The sequence below is a fragment of the Podarcis erhardii genome, assembly GCF_964252035.2.
Source record: "Podarcis erhardii genome assembly, chromosome: Z".
In the NCBI taxonomy this organism is placed as follows: Eukaryota; Metazoa; Chordata; class Lepidosauria; order Squamata; family Lacertidae; genus Podarcis; species Podarcis erhardii.
In genome coordinates, this window is record NC_138504.1 from 18,037,596 (window position 1) to 18,058,413 (window position 20,818).

Sequence of the window (20,818 nt, forward strand, 5' to 3'; positions counted from 1 at the left end):
GTACACAAACAGAAGTTCCCAGCATACTGAGCTGGAGTGTAAACGGACATGTGACACACAACAATCATGCCTGTTTCTTAAGGTGGAACAGAACATCCCAACAGTCCTGTCCCACCCTCTCCCTGCTTCTGCTGTTGTGCTCACACTGCTGCCAGCCCTGCCACCACAACTCACCTGCAGCTGCACCTGTGCTGCCGACATGATCCTGCTGCTGCTGCAAGGGTACAGCAATGAGGGCACAGCAGCAGGGGTGAGGGCAATGGCACTTTGTGGGTGGCACACGCAAAGCCCCAGCAGGGCTGTCACCTGCACAACAGTGGTGGCAGGGAGGGGGTCAGATCTGCCACCCAAGACAAATAGCTTCACCTCGCCTCATGCACAATAAAGAGGATAATACCACGTACCACCCTGAGCTTCCCAGAGTGAGAATATAATATGAAACATGCTAAAATTAATCATGTAAAAGGGCACCCAAGCGTAGTTCATTTATTAAAATTTATTTGCCAATATGTTTGTATTGTCATCAATGCTGCTTTATGAATGGTCTTATGTACACTGAAGCTTTTCGATGTATTGTCTCTGCTTTTTAAATTGCTTCACAGTGGCTCTCCTGCTGCCATTGCCCACTTGTCCAAGACTCTCTCTCCCAAGAATACAAAACTTGCGGCTCTCTAGATGTTGCTGGACTCCTACTCCCACCACCTCAAGCCAGCATGGACAATTATCAGGGGTAATGGGAATTGTAGTCCAACAAATTATGCAGGACAAGAAGTTCCCCATCTCTGATCTCTCCAGTACACTGACTGACTGTTGCCTGCAAATAAGGAAGTTTCAGAACGACTGTAGAATGAATGGCTGTGCTTTCCTGCAGGTGCAGAGAGGTCAATCCCAGGATTAAACCAACACATGACTGACTGAACCATGATGTGATCCATTACAAGAGATTTGCTGAACTGCCCAATTGGTGTGTTCCATTTTCTCAAGCCATTTAAAACAAGTGACAAATCTGATTGCTCCTTTCCTCAGACACTCAGGGCATAGCCCGTACAGAAAATCATAGGCATCTTCTCACACACATCTTGTCATTTCTGGATAAAGAAGCAAGGCCTTCAAACTGACAGTCCTTTGGATTTGCCGTTTTTCCTCCCTTGGATGTCCTTGGGATTAAAGAAACAAGGGATGGTGAATACATTAAATCCAGATTAAGTTTAGCTGGATGCAGCGGAGCCATCAACAGGGAAGAGCAACACATGAAAGCAAGAAAGAGGTGAGAGTTTATGTTTTAATTTCACCCTCCTGAAGAATAGGAATTCTTCAGCCTGCCTTGGTTTGCTAGCCACACATATTTGAAATATATTCCTGGCCATGGCTTTCTGTTAGGTTAGGCCTAACTGGGATGTGAGGGCGATCTGGCTGCGACATCTGTCACCCCATTGATCGCCAGGGTTGATTCGGCTGATCTGGCTGGCTAGGCGGGTGTCCCCTTCCTCCCTCACCGCTCCATGTGCGTCCCTCCCGAAGCTGCGCGCTCGGTGGAAGAGGACGACCATCCCAGATAGAAGGAGTGTACCCTTCTTCGGTCAAGGGTATACGATAGCTGCACCCCCCTGCTAGAACCTCCAAACAACCTCAAGGTTAGGCCTAACTGACCGTTGGGAGATGGTCTTCAAGAGGAAAGGGGAGATACAGTGTGTGAAGCAAGGGACCATCAATCTCTTACAGAGCCAAATCCTGGATCAAAGTCCATGTAAAGAGCTTTTTAAAGAGAGATTTGAGGAAAGGGTGTATTTATTTATAAGGTTTTTTTAAATAAATAAAAATCTGCATTTCACTGTAAGGTCCCAGGATAGATTACAAGTGCATAATATACAGGTATACTCACTGCACTTGGGGTGGCATAGCTTAGTAAGAGGCTGAGTAAGAGCTTAGTAAGAGCTGAGTAAGAGGCAACATAATACAAGTATATAAAGAATTATGCATGGCATGGAGGAGGTGGACAGAGAAAAGCTGTTCCCTTTTAACGCTAGAGCTCACGGGCTTCCAGTGAAGATGACTGTTGAAAGATTCAGGGCAGACAAAATAAAACTACTACTTCACCTGGCTCACAGTTAAACTACAGAGCTCACCCCCATGAGAAGCAGCAATGGCCACCAACTCTGATGGCTTTAAAAAAGGATTTGACAGAGAAATGGACTATCAATGAGTGCTCGCCTTCATAGCTATGATCTGCCTCCACAACTGGAGGCAGTAATTCTTCTGAATAGCAATTGCTGGAAACTTCAGGAAGGGAGACTGCTGCTGTGCTCAGGTGACTGATGCCCTGCTTGCATGTCTGCCACAGGCATCTGACTGTGGTGGACTAGATGGGGCACTAGCGTGATCTAGCAGGAGTGTTCTTATGTTCTCATGTGTGTGGAAGGACTGAGAGAGCACCATTCAGTTCTGCTATTCAAAACAAAATTGTGGAGTCCAAAATCTTTGATTTTAAGCATGTGCTTTGTACTGGGTTCTGTTGATAGATCCTGGGGTCTTAGTTAAAATCTAAAGTCTGCTATTTATTTATTTTAAGCCATCAACATGCCCTATACTGAAGTACGCACATAGCCACCAGTAAAGCATCCCCCCCCCCAATTTTTTTAAGGGAAGAAAATCTTACAACAGGATTGTTGTTGCTTTGCTATTTTTCTTCAAGGACGGCGGGGGGAAGCCAGAGACTCAACCTGCCCCTGTTCATCTCTGTGGTGTGCTGGAGTATGTTTCACCTCTTCTCTTACTGCTGGTCTTGGCTGCAGGCTATCCAAGAGCCAATGAGGTAAATCTGGAGAGCAAGGATATCTGGTGCCCTGTGGGACTGGTGGGGAAGAAGGCTGGGAAGTCAGTGGTAGGTGAAGGCAAAGCCAGTTATAGATGGAGCCACAGGTTGAGCTAGCTAACTTTGTCCCCATCCTCATTCCTATGGATTTCTACAAGGGTAACATACTAAGGAGGATGAAAGTAACATGTGGTGGCAGCCCCAGGACTAGTTGTTGGAATCCTGGAAGTCAAGCCCCAAGTTTGAGGAAAGTACTCTTTGGTGAGAGAACAGCAGCGATTTAACGTCGCAACGAAAAGCGTTGACTTCTGCATGTGGAACTGGGAGATGTCGCAATCTTGTTCTTTTCCTCAGACAGCAAATGTCTTGCTCTGGTCCTGCTTTTAGCCTCAATATCTTTTCCCTTTTTTTTTTTTTTTTTAAGGAACTGCTGCATTTAGTGCCTAAGTAAGCAGGGCATTCTGGGTAACGAGAGACTCACCATACATCTCTCTCCCAGCTTTATGCGACCACTGAATTCTGGTTTGTTTGCATAGTGCCAAACAAAGGTTGCTAAGGCAATAAGCTGAAGCCCTGCTGGTTGCCAAGTGATGCACTTTGTGCTTCCATCCACTTCTGTTCCAAGTATATGTTGCCCTTTCAACTAGGCCTGCGCCCCATAAAAAAATCACTATAGCAACACAGAAGGCCTGCACTATGCTACTACGCATGCCACATTTTCACAAAGAGAGGGGATGAGTATGCCATGTTCCCTCAGAATGGCAATGCAATGATGAGGAAATATTTGCTCTGATTCATTTTTGCCTGCCGTTCTTAAACAGAGAACTCCTGTACCTGTTGTGGGGTGGTGGGGGGAAGAGGAGAGAAATAAAACAGACCCTTCACATCAATGGTAATTCTCCTCACAAAACGATGGCTTGAAAACATTTTTTCGGAAGAACTATTAGTCCCACTGTGGAGAGCTTCAGGGCCAAAGTACTCATTACAATAATTACATTTCTGAAGCGGCGTGCTTAGGACTTGCCATGCATCTTTCTTAACAAAAAAGCGCAGCCATAGGGATGGAGAGGAAGGGTGGAATGTGTGCACAAAGCAGTTGTGTGTGTGTTTTAAAGGTGTTTCCATGCAATAGTTTCTCACAGTCTCCCTCTGCAACAAAATAGTTCCTCGCAGTGTCCCCTGCAACAAAATGTCATCCAAAGGCCAGCCCATGCTTTTTAAACATTTCATCTGGATTTCACTTTACTATGGGAACTCTAATCCTCCCTCCCTGCAAAGGTGTTACCAGATTGCATCTTTACATTACCCTTCTCTTTCCCATCAGGAAAGTGACCATCCTTGTCCTTGGCCTAGACAGCGCAGGAAAAAGTTCCCTCGTGAAAGAAATCCAGAGAGGTGAGTTGCTGAGCAGAACTTAATGTCAGCTAAGCTTTCCAGCTCTTCCACTCCTGAACCTGAACTCAGTGCCCAGTAGAGCTGACAGGAGTGTCTCTAAAGGCTCATCCACACTTAACCTTTGCTCTGAGTTTATAGGTCCATGCTTTCCAGGTCTGTGTCTGAGTATTCTGTTCCGTTCTGGTGCTTTCCCAAGGAAAACTCATGTTTTACCACCGAATCGGAGCAAGCAGCAATCCATTTGCTCTAATTCAGCAGTAAAACATGCTGGGACATAGACCTGGGAGGCCCAGACTTGTGCCTAGAGATGCGGCGCAAAAGGAAGTGTGAATGAGTCCTCAGCCTGTGCTGAAGGCCTTTCTTTCATATAACATTCCTCAGCCAGTCTTACACAGTTTAGTTCTAGGAGACTAGCTGTCAGGTAGACCTAAGTCTCAGCATCAACCTATAACCCTTGTTGCTGATTTCAGCTGCCTATGAGCCCTGTACGCACTGGCTGACCTGACACATTACTCTGTACAACCGTCACTTAAATAGTAAAGCTCTATTATTCCCTTAATTCCCAATGTTTGGGCTGTGAGTACCATTGCTCAAACCGCCAAAATGGCAATACCTATGGCCAAGAGAGTAGTATCAGTAGGCTTGGGGAAACCCCAAAGTTTGCAAAAGAACAGAAAACTGGGAGACTACCAAAACAATAAAATAAGGACTTGGGCTGCATACATACCATACATTTAAAGCACACAAACAAAAATATTGGGACCTGTGGTTAACCCCTCACAGAGGTACAATTTCCAGCAAACTACAGTTCCCAGTATTGTTTGGGGGAATAAATGTGGTTTAAATGCATGGATGCATACACAGCCTGAGTGTATGCCGACTGTCAAGGGAATATAATGGGAAACAGAGCTTGAGTGGGCAAATACAATGGTGTATCCTAGAGGAAGGAGCTGAACAGGAATGCTTCACTGTGCAACATTTTATATCAGGCCCTCCTTGCAACTTCCTATATTTTTTCTGGAAATTAGAGGAAAGCACCTGTGGTGTATGACCTTACCTGTATTTTTACTGTTGTTGTTGTTTCGTTTGCTCTTGCTACTTTTGTTTGCAGTCCTCTCCTGTGAAGTTCTTCCCGTCACGAAGCCAAACCAGACGGCACTCAGGGTGGACAGGTTTGAGGTGTCCCTCATTGACCTGCCTGGTGGACAGCAGTCCTTGGGAACCTGGAGGGACCAATACAGCACTGCACATGGGATTATCTTTGTGCTTGACTCCAGCGATGTGGCAAGGATGGAAGAGGCCAAGAAGACTCTCTCCCGTGTTCTGGGGCACCCCAAAGTTTCAGGAAAGCCTCTGTTACTGTGAGATACTGATTCTCCTGGCATCTTCCTTCCTTTGTACCCTGTGGTGAATGAATGGGTCTAAAACAGGGGTGGAGATTTCTCTCCCCTCTCCTCTCCCCCCTCCCCTGTTTTATTAGACCCATTAGGATTCCTCTTTGGGACGCGGGTGGTGCTGTGGGTTAAACCACAGAGCCTAGGACTTGCCGATCAGAAGGTCGGTGGTTCGAATCCCCGTGATGGGGTGAGCTCCCGTTGCTCAGTCCCTGCTCCTGCCAACCTAGCACGTCAAAGTACAAGTAGATAAATAGGTACCACTCTGGCGGGAAGGTAAACGGCATTTCCGTGTGCTGCTCTGGTTCGCCAGAAGTGGCTTAGTCATGCTGGCCACATGACCCGGAAACTGTACTCCGGCTCCCTTGGCCAATAAAGCGAGATGAGCGCCGCAACCCCAGAGTCAGTCACGACTGGACCTAATGGTCAGGGGCCCCTTTACCTAGGATTCCTCTTTAGGCCCATGAGGCCATTTCAGCCAAGCTACATCCACCTGCCATACACTTGACATTATATATGACATCAGATGCTGGGCATGTTAGATCCGCTGACATGAAAGAGAGGTTGCAGGCAGAACTGATCCGAGGCAACTACAAAGTGCCACAGAGAGCAGTAAAGGGAGTGGTTTTATACCTTCCAAGTCATGATCAGATCCACAAGCCAGTTTACAGGGGAAACGACATATCTTCAAGCCATCTCAATCAGCTTACACTCAGCCCACTTCTGTGAGCAGTGAAAAGTTCCAGGGGGCAGGTTTTAGTTCCCTTTGGAAGGAGGCCACTGGAGCCAAAGCCCAGGTCTCATGGGAAACAGGTGCTGCTCCCTACAGCCAAATACTGTTATCTTACAGAGTTCTGGAGCTCCTCCAGATATTTACTGACCATTCATCCTGGTTTGCTTGCCCAAAGCTACTGTGGAAGCTGTACAGTGTCCACTCTTTATTGAACATCCATTCAAATCTGTTTGATGAGGCAGTGATACAACAAATAGCATTTATCCTGATTTGGTTGTGGGGTGTTTATATGTCTTCTTCCCATTAATAATTTGTTCATCCCACACCTTTCAGTGCCTTCCCCCATCACATTCCTGACTAAAAAAGGTCACCCCTTTCCTTTCCTTTCCTTTCCTTTCCTTTCCTTTCCTTTCCTTTCCTTTCTTTTTTCAGAATGGATTTATTGTACTACAGCAGCAGAGTGCTTTAATCTACTTTAATTGTGCAGACCTAATTTGCTACTACGTGCTTTAATCCTTCCCACAAAATAATGACAGTCTGGAGCAGGGGTCAGCAAACTTTTTCAGCAGGGGGCCGGTCCACTGTCCCTCAGACCTTGTGGGGGGCTGGACTATATTTGGGGTGTGTGTGAACGAATTCCTATGCCCCACAAATAACCCAGAGATGCATTTTAAATAAAAGGACACATTCTACTCGTGTCAAAACACACTGATTCCCAGACCATCCGCGGGCCAGATTTAGAAGGTGATTGGGCTGGATCTGGCCCCCGGGCCTTAGTTTGCCTACCCATGGCCTGGAAGCAGGGATAGACAGTTTAGCACTTTCCTAACCCTTTTCCTAACTAGAAGGGGTAAATCGGGATGAGTCATCTCCTCTGACCATCACTTCATCTTTTGGGGCCCTCTTAGCACCCATGGAATAACACTGGCAGAATATCAGAGCTATTAGTAGTCTTTTATCAAGCCTAAAGTCACATCAACACCATACCTTTAAAGCACATAGCTTCCCCCCAAAAAAACAATCCTGGGAACTGTAGTTTGTTAAGTGTGCTGGGCATGTTAGCTCAGTGAGGGGTAAACTTCAGTTCCCAGAATTCCTTTGAGGAAGTCATGTGCTTTAAATGTGTGTTAAATGTGCTTTAAGCGTGTGAATCTGCCCATTCAATACTGCATAGTAGACCTGGTGCCCTGCAGATGTTGTTGGACTTCGGGTTAGAGCATAAATTTGATTCAGCACATATTTAAAGCTTTAAAGCTCAGTCTATCAAGTTTGCACTTTCTAAAACAATATGCGAACAAAAACACAGCAATTATTCGTAATCCATTCTTACCCAAATTTTGTGATGCAGTTCTCCAAACAAACAATGTTTACAAAAATGCATATATAAGGGGAAAGCGTGCATAAAAATGGAGATATTGTGGGGAGGGGGAGCATACAAAATAGAGTTATATTATTAGGATAAATGTTCACTGATGGATGTAAAATTGGAAAAAGGAGAAACTGAGAAGTAGACAGAACCTTTCACCTTTGTATTACAACTCCCACTAGCCACAGCCAGCATGGCCAATGGACAGCAGTTATGGAACGTGTAGTCTAACAACGTCTGAATGGCCAAAGATTCCCCATTGCTTTTTTAAATGGTATAGCTACAACAGTGAGTGTGCTGTTTGCTAATGGAATCTTGCCTTTCCGTCTGTTCTGTTTTCAAAATTCTATGTGAATGGTTCAAGGCTGGCAAACAAGCAGGACAAACCGGATGCTCTCTTGCCCTGTGAGATCATTGAGTACCTGTCTCTGGAAAAGTTGGTGAATGAAAACAAGTCGTTGTGTCGAATTGTAAGTAAAATGATACCCTCTTTACACAGGTTGGCTATTCTTCACAAGGGATGGAAAGGAAGTCTCCCTTTTGTCCACTCTGCCCTTCATGATGATCATTTTCATGGAGTTTGTACAGACTGTTACTTCCTCTTGTTCAGATTACACATCCCATTTTAATTCTTGCCCAATGGAATTGAGGAAATTGGGTCAGAGAGATCTGGACAGGAAGTCCTTGCAGTCAGAGATGATGGGAGTTGTAGTCCCACAACACCTGGAATAATGGAGGCTGGTGGCCATTAGGACTGGTAAGACACCAGTCGGCAGACTCAGAAGCCATGACAGATGGAGCCAAATAATTTTAGTTTTGCCCACATCCAGCTCCCTGTGGTTGCACAAAGGCAACCAGAAGACTAAAAAGGGTAGAGATAACAGCCAGTGACCGACCCCCCCTGCACAGGTTGTAAGAAGGCAAGCAGGTAGGAGTTAACTGAGAGCAAGCGGACACCTCCTCTTGCCTCCTGGGTGGGTTGGCCCTGGAATTCAGCACTATCTTAGCAGTATCTAGCTCACATAAGGTCTAGTTTGCTCCTACCTTCGGGCAGGAGATACAGAAGTATAGTCAGCCTCACCAACAGGTTAAAGGACAGTTTTTATCCGTGGGCTGTTGGGCTGCTGAATGGGAGAAAAAAAATAGTGGTGCAATTGACTCCCGACAAGCACACAGAGCGCAAACAAGACTGAGTGTAGGGGGGGGGGCTTGTTTAATTTCACTGCACACAGGTGGTGTAGTGACAATAAAGTTTTATTTATTTATTTATTTATTTTTATTTTTTATTTACTTAACAACTCCTGATGCATAGAAAACATATTGATGGTTGTTTGGCAGAAAGTGGCTTCTTGCAGCAAGCTGGTTCATCTACAGTACATCAATTTCCCTTGTCATTTAGCAGGTTTTGCATTGCACCAGGAAATGTCTCCCCTTTGCTTGCTGGTCTCAACATGTCACCAGAGAGAGCCTGCCAGAATTCTTGTAACAGACCTCCCATAGGTATTATGGTTATGTTGTTGGCATCCATCTGCCAACTCACAAACTCCTCCACTTTCTTTGCCTTGAATGGGAGAGCTGGGTTTTCAGACTGGCTGTCCTCTACCTTCATCTTACAGGAACCATGTTCAGCTTCCAAAAGGCTTCCCAAAATCCAATGCTGGACCATCGTTCAAGGGCTACATTGGCTATTGCATACAATTGCCACCAACTACAGTGTACTGTGTGGTCGCATCCAGGAAGACAGTCCTGAACAGCAAGTGTCACTAGAGCAGGAGGTATCCAAGAAAGCACAGAAATCCAGGAACAGGACATCAGAAGCCAGGTTCCTCCTTCTTCCTGCAAGCCTATGCTGTGTGTAATGCCTACTCTTAAGATCTTAGAGGGGGTTGGACCATAGCTCAGTGCTGGAGCATCTTGCTTTACATGCTGAAGGTCGTAGGTTCAATCCCCGTCATTTCTATATAAGGGTGGGGGAAGATTTCTTGTATGAAATCCTGGAGGGCCGCTGCTGGTCAACATTGACAATATGGAGGTAGATGTGCCAATGGTTTGACTCAGTACTGTATAAAGCAGCTTACATTTTATGTTCCTAGAATGCATAGGGGAGGGGCGCAGAATGGTGAGAAACGAAAACAAAGGTCCGTTTATAAGAAGATTGTTTAGTGGAGGGTGGTGAAGAGAGAGAAGGGGAAAGGGCAAGGTGATGAAAAGCTGAACAGAGAACAAGCTGGCAAAAGGGGAAAAGACAAGAAGGGAACAATTAGAGCGGAAACTGAAGCAGGAGTCAACAACATGGCACCCAAGGTTCCAATAGGACCCTTGAGGTCTTACCTTGGGGCCAACGAAACCTCTGTGTCCCCCCCCCACACTGCCCTCTTGGTCATAAGGTAAAGAGAGTGCTTGCCTATTTCTTCTTTTAAAAGTACATAGAGATTAAGAAGGAAGTTGACAGAGTGGTGCTCTTTCCCACTTCCTTTTTCAGCTGTATGTGGTCTTCAAAGCTCAGCTTAATTCTATTGGATCTGGTTTTTACCCAGATTCCTTGGTAAAATGAAGTGTGTGCCCACAGACCTAAAAAGTAGAGCAAATGGGACAAGCTGAAAGACCAAAGACAGAAATTACTACCCAAACAGCAGCAATTACTTGACATTGACTGAGGCTGAGAAACTGAGGGTGAGAAACAGTGAGGCCACATCGACACCATATATTTAACACAAATTTAAAGCACATCACCTTCTCCTGAAGAATCCTAGGAACTGTCATTTGTTAAAGGTGCTGGAATGTAGTTATGTAAACTACAACTCCCAGGGTTATTTGAGGGAACCCATGTGTTTCTAAAGTGCTTTAAATACATAGTAGGGATTGCACCTGATTTGCTCAAGGGTCGACCAGTAGATCTACAGTTGAATAGAGACCAAGTTCTCCAAAAACTACATTTATTTGTTGTACCACATAGACATAGAAGATGGCAGAGCTGTTTTTAGCACCACTGCTTAGTTTCAAAGTTGAAGGAATAGAATAATATGTACATATGTGTATCTTTTGAATAATTTATTACATCTGCTTTTAGGGAGTCATTGGCCAGAAGAGAGTGCAGTCAAGGAGGAAATGCCAAGATGGAGGAAAAGAAACCCACAAAGCTGCCCCAGAATATCCCCTCCCAGGTAACTGGTGATTCTGCTATATTTTGTCTGCCAGGAATTTTACACTTTTAAAGATGCAGTGTTTCATAAAATTAATTAGTGGCATAATGGTCAGGTTTAGACATCACGATAAACCACAGTTAATTATTTACCACACGTGAACCATTTGCACCCAGTTTGCTCCTTGCTAGCACTGGGGAGAAACAGATCACAATTCCTGCCTTAGCATTACATCTGAGCCAGAAATCATGGGTCGTTTCACTCAAACAAACTCATGATCAGGAAGTCAAGAACAATCCATGTGTGGGCAATGGGGATGCAAAAAGGCACCATTTCCTGTTCCATTCCACCTTGCATTCATTTCAGCAGCTCATCTTCCATCAAAATTGCTGTTGCTTATCTCACTGTCCGCCATGGCAAAACTACATAATTTATGTGATTTATGTAATTAATTCCACAAATTACGTAAATTATGTTGTCATCATGCTATTCTACCGCATTCATTTCAATGCAAAGGAAATGCAATGCAAATGTGGGAGGGGGGTACGTAATCAATTATGTACTGTTTGCAGGCTCAAAGCAGCAGCAACAGTGAATGCCAATTGTATTTGCTGTTCTGGACATGAGACGAATACAGTGGTACCTCGGGTTACATACACTTCAGGTTACATACGCTTCAGGCTCCACTAACAGACTCCGCTATCCCAGAAATAGTACCTCGGGTTAAGAACTTTGCTTCAGGATGAGAACAGAAATCGTGCTCCAGCAGCGCGGCGGCAGCGGGAGGCCCCATTAGCTAAAGTGGTGCTTCAGGTTAAGAACAGTTTCAGGTTATGAACGGACCTCTGGAACGAATTAAGTACGTAACCAGAGGTACCACTGTAGGTGAACATTGGCAGTTTCCATTTTCATTGGAATTCTCCAGCATCCCTAGCGTGCAGGGCCATAGTTCAATGGCACAGAACCTTCTTTCCAGGCGGAAACGCCCAGGTTCAATCCTTGGCATTTACAAGTTGGCCAGTGCAACTTATAATTCCTTCCTGAAAGCGTGAAAGGCTGCTGCCAGTCCGTTACTGAGCTAGATGGACCAATTGTTTGGCTCAGTTATACAGCTTCCTATGTTCCTGACATTTTCTGTGCCACGTTTTCTGAAAGCATTCCCAGAGACAGGGCTTTTTCTCACATGCACACACTTTGTTTCTGCTCAGCAGGAAGAAATGCCGGTGGCCTCCAAGAAAAAGAAAGGGAAATTAAAGCTGAAGGTGAAGAAGAAAGGTTTGGTGCAGTCGGAGAATACCTTGACAGAAGATGACAGTGCGAAAGCAGCAGCAAGTGGGAGCAAAGTGGGAGGTGTCACTGTCTGCCGTCCCAGCAACAAGGTTGCCCAAGAGAACCCCAGAGTTCTGGAAACAGCTGCACCCCCAGCAGGTAAACATAGATTTCTTAGAAACATGAGAGAAACGCTAGAAGCATGACGATGAAGAAGAAGTAGCAGTATTATATTTAAATCCCACCTTTCTTCCAAAGAGCTTGAGGTGGCACAGGTAGTGCTCCCCCTCTCCATTTTATCCTCACACCAATCCTGTGAGGTAGGTTAGGGTTGAGAGACAGTGACTGGCCCAAGATCACTTCAGTGAGCTTCAGGGTTGAGTGAGTCTCTGTAGAACTTCCTCAGAGTGCGCTGTCAGCTGCAAACAACATCTCGCAGGTAAAGATCTGCCGTGCTTTCATCTTGGCATGGTCAGGCCTCCATCACTCGTGAATAGAAGTCCACACTGTCCTCAGCTGAGCTGAAGGCATTGGAGAGCAACAGGAAGAAGAATATGCCAAAGAGAGTCAAGGTGAGAACACAGCCCTCTTTCACACCACCTTTTATAGGGAAGGTGGACAAGGATGAACCATCATGCTGTCACTGGGGGGAAACAAAATCTCATTTCTCTATCAGATTGTTCCTCCAATTTTAGGGCCAGATCTTCTGTTGCCATTTGTAGCATTTGAATGTCCACCTGGTTGTTTAGTTCTAGGTTTAGCTCTAGTGCTTTTATTAGTCCAGTCTGCAATTTGCCCAGATAGATATTTAAATTTCTGTTTGAAAGCTCTGCCCGATCTGAGGCAGGAGCTTTCCTTATCTTGCTTATGTAGTAGTCTGATTCTTTGTCTTCCTCCACAGTTGCTTGCATTTTCATGCCTTTTTGTGTTCTCATTCCTCCCTTGACCATCTCTGAATCTGAGGCCTGAAAGAAGGATTCGTCAATTTCTTCTTGAATACTGAGTCTTGCTTACTTCTTTTTTGGACCCTGGAGTCTGTGTGGCTTTAGTCTGCCAGAGCAGGAATAAAGTTTTAGAATTGTATGTGTCTTCTCTGCATCAAAGTAGTCCTTAGGCAATTAGACAGTAAACTATGCTGCCATTTAGCTCCTTGGCTAGCCATGCTCCCCAAACGCTGGTGAATTTTCATGAGGATTCCTTTAAAAAAATATGTGTGTAAATGTTACATATATGCAGAGAACTGAATTTATGATTGGAAAAATGAGAGATTGAGAGAACCACTACTGACAGATCCTTCTGTCCCTGCTAGTTACTATGATGTAGCTCTGAAATCAGGTTTGAGTCTGTAGCACAAATATGGGATTCTGGTTAATTCTGTCCTCCTGAACCAGTACCTATAGATCAAACTATAGTTTACTGTGGCTTGCAAACCAGAGAATTTATTCCATTCCCCCCCCTCCCTACTTCTTTTTTTTTCAGGACAAAGCACAAAGAAGAAAAATAAAAGACTGAAAAATAAAGTCAAATCTCAGGAATCATCACAGACCCAGCCAAACGAGCACCTATCAAGCACTTTTGGTACATCTTACACAGCTAGGAAAGGGGTTTGTGGGAAGAGTTGCAAAATATCAAGGATACTCATTAAAGCAACAAATGCTCTGATGGTGTTTCCTGCTTGGCAGGGGGTTGGACTCGATGGCCCTTGTGGTCTCTTCCAACTCTATGATTCTATGATTCTATGATTCTAAGTTTGATTAGCTTTGGGGGGAAACAAAAGCTCTGCATATTTTAGGGTCTTGAGCCAGATTGTGGGCAAATGTGAAGTCCTGTGGCAATGCTTCCAAACCAAGGTGGAAGCAGGATTAGGCAAAATTGCATAAAAAACACATGTATAAGGGAGAATTTCTCACTAAAATGCTGAAAAATGTTCGTGAGGACTTGCCAATTTATGTAGAAATGTGGATAAATAAATTTTCAAGGCTAGAAAAATTATAAACTGAGAGAACCCAGCTTTTACATATTTGCCCATTCCTACTTTAGACTAACCATTTACTTAGCTGTCTTGTTCATCCTTGGGTGGATAACTAGGGTATGAATCTTCTTAAATAATTGTCAGATTTATATGATCCCACCTGCTGAAGCACCTGTTGTTGTTGGCATTCATCTGTCTTGAGAGGCACTGGTGTGCACCTCTGGAGATGAAGCCAGACCACTGTGTCAGCAGTGTCTCCCCAGGGCACAAGCCTGGGCAGTGTGGAGGTCCTGGGATCCCCAGAAGACAAGACCCTCCCTCTCAGCCTCCCTGATGTAGTCCAAAGGAAAGCAGAGAAATACATTTGTCACCAGCTTGGCTGCAGGAGTTGCTGGAAGGAGGCGGGCAAAGGGCCATCCAGCTGTCTTAGGGACTCTGCTTTTGATTTGAGTAGGACTAGAGGTCTTGTTATTTCCTTTGTATGTATAACAGTTAAGAAAAAGTAATTAGATCAGTCCAGGGTGACTGTGTCCTACTTTACACAGGATGGTCCCCTGTCTGAAGGGCTGTATGCTTCAAAATTCTTTAAAGTTAAAGAACCATAAAAAGGGAGAACTTCCAGAGGCCAGTGAAGTTTCCCATCAACGGTTAGCAGCAGGATTGCAGACTGAGCAGGTCTCCTGGTCACAATCTTCCCCACTTTGTGCAAATGTATGTCCTCTTTTTTCCTCTTTCTGGCAATCTGTAAGTGGTCACCCTGTTTCATCCATGGCTCCTTCTTCCACAGATTTGTATCGGAGAGCCATGCTGGCTCTGAAAATGCAGCCACAGGGCCGGAAGCCACAGTCTACAACCACTCCCTAAATGAGGTGCTCCACACTTTCCCTTGGGAGTGGGGATTCAAAGTGGTACTAAGAGAATTGAAGAAACTGCAGCAGCAAGGCCAAACCTGATTCTGAGGTGTTCCAAGCTCATCTCTGCAAGATGTTGCAAGGTGTTTAAAGGGGCAGGTGTTAGCATACAGTTGGTAGTCGACGGAAAGAGCCCTCCCCAAATGGAAAGCTAGGGAGCTTCCTGCCTGTCGCTGTTTTCGAGGGGGTTCAATCACATACTGTCAAAGTAAAGTTGTACAATTATAAGAGGTCTTGCGCAACAAATCCGCTTCCCTCAAAACACTGAACTTCTTTTGCAATAAGCAAAGGGAAAGGCACTGGAATGTGTGGGATAATGCTAGTTTTGACACAAATCATCTTAACTTCCTGGAAGCAAATCATAACAAATCCTCATTAAATAGCCAATGGCAGCTAATTTCCCTGCAATGAAATCAGGATGAATGCTCTACTAACAAGGCAACTGGAAGCATCCCTGGTCTCAGAAGTAGAACCTGGCCTTCAGAACTCCTCCAAGTCATTTTGCTACCTCAGGCAGAAGGCAAGATGGTGTGTCCATCTTCTACACAAGAAGCCAAACAAGACTGGTGGTTGAATCTCTGCCTTCAGCACAGAACAGCATCTCCACCATGCCTGAAGGTAGCAGACTTGCCTAGGGAAGGTAGCAGACATTGTAGGCCATGTGTGCACACAGCTCCCCAGAATCTTGCTGCTGGTTCCCTGCCTCCCAGCATTTCCTGCCTGAGCTGGTTGCCTCATTTTGCCTAATAGTTGAGTTGGCCCTGGGTGGCTCTGGGGCAGCGGTGGAGAACCTTTTTCATTTCTTTGATGGCTAACTTTCCATGAGCCACATGCCAGTAGTGGGAAGAGCCATTGCAAAAGGTGGGTGGGGGTGGGGCCACTCCCCCCCTCTCTTTCTCTCTCTCTCACACACACACACATTTACATCCACACACAAATACAATTTTGCATTCATACACATGCACACATTATACCCACATGCATCTTATCTCACATATAACATACACACATTCAATACTTCTCTCCCTCTCTCTCAGACACATCTGTGAAATTAGAATTCAATAAGATTTGGGCTGTGTACACATCAAATTTTAAAGAGCATTCTGTGCACAGCAAGTGCGGACGTTTTCCAAATTGTCACACTACATCATACATATCCAACACATGTTCTGAAGTTATTCTCCACTTCTTCTCATTCTTATTTTAAGTTGAGAGCATTGGGGAAATGCAATATAAATTTGCATCGCTCCGTTGTGTAGACATCAGGAAGCACATTGTGTGACTACCAAGTTGTTGGATGGTTTCACAATTGTTCAGGTGTGGAAAGCAGATAGGGTCACATTACTTCTGGAAGCAGTAACAGACTTTTGAAGGCTAGTTGAGGGGAGGGAATGTCAGTGAAACAATTCATATCCATCCCATCACACCATGACGACTGATGTGCATGGCATGAACCAGCATAAGTCTACCTGAAATTGACATTAAAGCATAAATGTGAAGATGGGTTTCATAAGTGCTCACTGAATAAATCTGAGTTAAAATGGCTTTTGTATGTTTTAAACCAGCAATGTGTGCATATGCCTTCCTGCCTCATCCTATGAAGAGGGAGAGTTTTCAGGCATCATATTTATGAAGAAGAAAGGATCGATATTCTGGATACCTTTAGAAATTGCCTTATCCTTTATGTCCAACTGTGACTGACAAGTGGGCACTCCCTTAAGACCATTACCTGTACCAAATGATATTTTATTTTGTATATTGTTTTTCAAAACTGTTGGTTTCATCTGTACTTTCATAATTTTATTGTGTCTACTTTTAAAGTTTGTCGATTTTATTGATATTTTCTTATGAATATTTTATATTATTTTGTGTAAGCCATTTAGAGAGGGTTTATTATTATTATTATTAAGTGGGATATAACTCTTGTTAAATAAATTTAAAAAGTAAATGTACAACTATGGGGAGTACTCAGAGGCTGAAACAGTCTTCTGTTGGAGTACTGCCAGAGCCTCTGTGGATTCCATAAACCTAAAACAGCACAATTGTGGCTTGATTGAACATAGAATCATAAAGCAGTACAGATTGTTCCCTTCTGAAAGAAAATTATATGAAAATGATGTATAGATGGTATATAACACCAGTACAGATAGCAAAAATGTATAAAACCGGCTCTAACATTTGCTGGAAATGTAAAGAAAAAGAAGGGACTTTTTATCCTATGTGGTAGGAATGTAAAGAAATTAAAAAAACTTTGGGAAATGATATATAATGAATTGAAGAAAATGTTTAAAATGACATTTGTAAAATAACACCAGAAGCACTTTTGTTAGGGATTGAAGGACAAGACCTGCCAAAGAAATAAGGAACTTGTTTATGTATGCTACAACAGTGGCAAGAGTCTTGATAGCACAAGGATGGAAGAATGAGGAAACCCCGACAAAAGAACAGTGGCAGGAGAAATTGATGAATTATGCAGAACTGGCTAAATTGACATACAAACTGCGAGACAAGGACAACTGTGACTTTAAGGAGGAATGGGAACTTTATACAAATTATTTAAAAACACAACAAAATGAACTGGATTCCTTGGCAGGTTTTGAATTAAACATACACAGATTCATTGTTGACAACATGATGGAAAGATATGTAAGGATATATACAATTTTATAATATGCAGAGAAAATATGTGCAGTGAAACCAGGAAGAGGAGCTGAGGGAAGTCCGGGGGGGGGGGGGAATTATGTAGCTTCACTCAACCTTTTTATTCGACCGTCAGTCAGAAAAAAATACAAATACATTTGTCAATACACAGTTAAAGCATCCAGAAAGCTTTTAGAGCTTAGCCAACACTAAAAAGGGCTAAACAGATAGCCCCATATCAATACAGTCAATTATGGTCTTGCGACGCTTAAAGGCTAAAAAAAGAAATTTGGCCACCAAGAAAGGTATAGCTCTAGTAACATTATTCAGCAAGTGTAAAACCTGGTTTTCTCCGGGTAGGAAGCTAAGTTGACATAGGAGTGGGGGGGGGAGAGATTATGTAGGTGATTATATGGTTTGATAATTTGTTATGTGGAAATTGAGCAATAAAAAAATATTTTTTTTAAAAAAAAAGAATCATAAAGCGGTAGAGTTGGATGGGACACCAATGGTAATCTAATTTAACCCACTTCAATGCAGGAATCTCAACTAGATCATATATGACAGTTAGTCATCCAACTTCTGCTTAAAAACTTCCAAGGTCTACCACCTCTCATGGGAGTCTGTTCAACCGTCGAACATCTCTGTCAGAAAGTTCTTTCTGATGTTTCATAGGAATCTCCTTTCTTGTAATTTGAATCTATTGGTTCCGGTCCTAACCTCTGGAGGAGAAAACAAGCTTTCTCCATCTTCCACATGATAGCCCTGTAAGTATTTGAAAATAGCTATCATATCTCCTCCCAGTCTCCTCTTATCCAGGTTAAACATACCCAACTCTCTCAACCGTTCCTCATCAGGCTTGTTTTCCAGACCCTTGACCATCTTGGTTGCACTCCTCTGCATACATTCCAGCTTATCAATGTTCTTCTTAAATTGTGGCACCCAGAACTGGACACAGGACTCCACAGCTGGCCCCAGGTTTGATGGGACTCTTAGTAAAGTGACATCTGGTGAGTCCTGTTCTAACTCAATAAAGACTCATGAAATAGCATCCTTCCAATCTGATGGTAGGCTGTTGTTTTCTCGTGGTTAAATTTTGCAGCATGGCATTAGCGCAAATATAATGCTTTAGTGGTGGGTTTATACTGGACCCTCTGTGTTGTGTATTGAGTCAAAGGATTTTATATCTGTATTATTATTGTCTGTATTTGCATTAGGGTAAAGTAACTGCCTTTTGGTTCCAGAGGGTACAGCTACTATTGGTTCATTTAAGCTGCTGTATTTGGATCCTCTGTCTTATTGGTTGCCTCCAAAAGGCAGGACTGTGATTGCCTGATATTGTTCCCTCCAAAATGTATCCTTTCTAGCTAGTTCCCTGTCCCTATAAATGTAGCTCTCCCCTCCTCAAGTTTCAGTCTTGTTGCTTTTAATAAAGAAGTGTTACTAGAGAACTGTCTCCAGCATATTATGTCAAGAGAGCTGAAATCACAAACCCCACGTCACAACAACTGGCGACGAAGGTGGGATCCGGAATGCTGAGGAGCGGTTAAACGCAGCCCTGCCTCAGAGTCCGGATTGTAGCTAAGAACAAGACTCACTGGCCGGCTGAGAAGACGACCCTGCCCACAGGACAATGGAGAGTCCAAGGGTATTGGAGCCCTTCCAGCCATCAGAGCCCCACACGTGGGAAGACTACGTTGAACGCTTCGAGTTCTTCGCAGTGGCTCAAGGGATCACCGATGCCAGCAAAAGAAGGGCCACATTCCTGAGCTACTGTGGGCCTGAGACCTTCAAGCTGGCCAAGGCATTGCTTGCCCCAGCGAAGCTAAGTGAGACATCTCTCAAAGATATTCTTGCCTGCCTAACAAGCCATTTAGCGCCTACTGAGACCAAGATGGCCCGGCGGATGGAGTTTCATAAGAGGCAGCAGCATGCTGGGGAGTCTGTATTTGCATTTCTAGCTGAACTGCGGAAGCTCGCTCAGCACTGCGACTTCCAAGATCTGGAAGAGACTCTCCTGGATTGGTTTGTCGGTGGTCTGAGCAGCAAGAAAGGCAGAAGACGCATCATGGCTAAAGAAGAGGTTACCCTTGCTTCAGCCTTGAAGGAGGCCACTGCCACAGAGAATTATGAAAGAGAGGAGCTTGATGCCAGTCGCAGGGCCCCTAAGCCACAGATAAAAGTTGCGCATGCCATGGACGAGCTAGAGGCTACTCCGAGCCAGAGCCCAGTCCGTGGGGTCGAGTCAGTGCGTCAGGCCTGCACAGTGCACAAAGATCACCGAGGCAGGTGCCCTGGTTGTGGCGGAAACCATGAGCGGAAGAGTTGTCGTTTCCGGGATGCTATGTGCCGGACGTGCGGAAAGACAGGTCACATCGCCAGGGTCTGTAGATCGGCGGCGTTGGGAGCGACAGGAGCACCTAGACTGGAGCATCGCAGATCGCCCACAGCAAACCATGTTCTAAAGGACTGCCACTACGTAACGGAGATCAACGGGAGGGTCGTGCAGTTTCCAGCGCAAGGCAAGGCACACATCAAGGTGAAGATTGAGGGTCAGCTGTGCGACATGGAGGTAGACTCCGGATCTGGATTCACTATTGTGTCGGACCAGACCGCGAGGACATTCTTCCCCAGGGGTAAGTTGCCCCCTCTGGAGCCCTTCCCGGCAACTTTGCAGTCATACTCAGCGGGCCGCATCCATGTCATGGGAATGCGTGCCGTGAGAGTACAGTTCCGGGACAAACAGGCGGTACTCAAACTGGTGATTGCGAAGGGCAGTCGCCCCAGTCTCTTGGGCACTGACTGGTTTCCCGCCCTGGGACTGAGTATATCAGGGCTTAATTCAATCCAAACCTGCCCCGAGATGAGCGAGGCATTATACAAAGAATTTGCTGGTCTCTTTAATGGAAAACTGGGTTGTTATAAAGGGCCCCCAGTTGACTTCGAATTGGACCCTGGGGTGGCCCCAATCCGACTCAAACCAAGGCGAGTGCCATTTGCACTGCAACCCAAGATCGAAGCAGAGCTGGATAAATTGGTCAAGCAGGGAGTTCTCTCACCCGTGGACTCCGCTAAGTGGGAGACTCCAATCGTCACGCCCCTTAAAGCAAATGGGGAAGTTAGGATCTGTGCTGATTACAAATGTACTATCAATAAGGCACTCAGGGGAAATTCATACCCCAT

The 20,818-nt window shown here is 44.7% G+C and overlaps 1 protein-coding gene and 1 long non-coding RNA gene across 3 annotated transcripts; one reads left to right on the top strand and one right to left on the bottom strand.

Moving 5' to 3' along the window:
• Positions 1 to 481: 481 nt before the first annotated feature.
• LOC309334290 lies at positions 482 to 3,702 on the bottom strand. The gene is made up of 2 exons (XR_014152988.1): positions 3,294 to 3,702; positions 482 to 1,157 (listed from the first exon to the last, which is right to left on the bottom strand). It is a non-coding gene; the product is annotated as an uncharacterized lncRNA (long non-coding RNA).
• On the top strand, positions 1,186 to 15,873 carry ARL13A (ARF like GTPase 13A). Of its 2 annotated transcripts, none has more exons than XM_081848530.1 (10): positions 1,186 to 1,267; positions 2,693 to 2,812; positions 4,137 to 4,207; positions 5,319 to 5,568; positions 8,065 to 8,170; positions 9,317 to 9,522; positions 10,771 to 10,864; positions 12,052 to 12,271; positions 13,592 to 13,690; positions 14,872 to 15,873. In XM_081848530.1, exons 1-10 carry the CDS (start codon positions 1,251 to 1,253, stop codon positions 14,946 to 14,948), a joined length of 1,260 nt encoding a protein of 419 aa, XP_081704656.1. In that variant the 5' UTR covers positions 1,186 to 1,250; the 3' UTR covers positions 14,949 to 15,873. The 2 variants fall into 2 exon arrangements, with proteins under 2 accessions (XP_081704656.1, XP_081704657.1); XM_081848531.1 differs by having other exon boundaries at positions 1,187 to 1,267; positions 12,055 to 12,271.
• Positions 15,874 to 20,818: the final 4,945 nt, after the last annotated feature.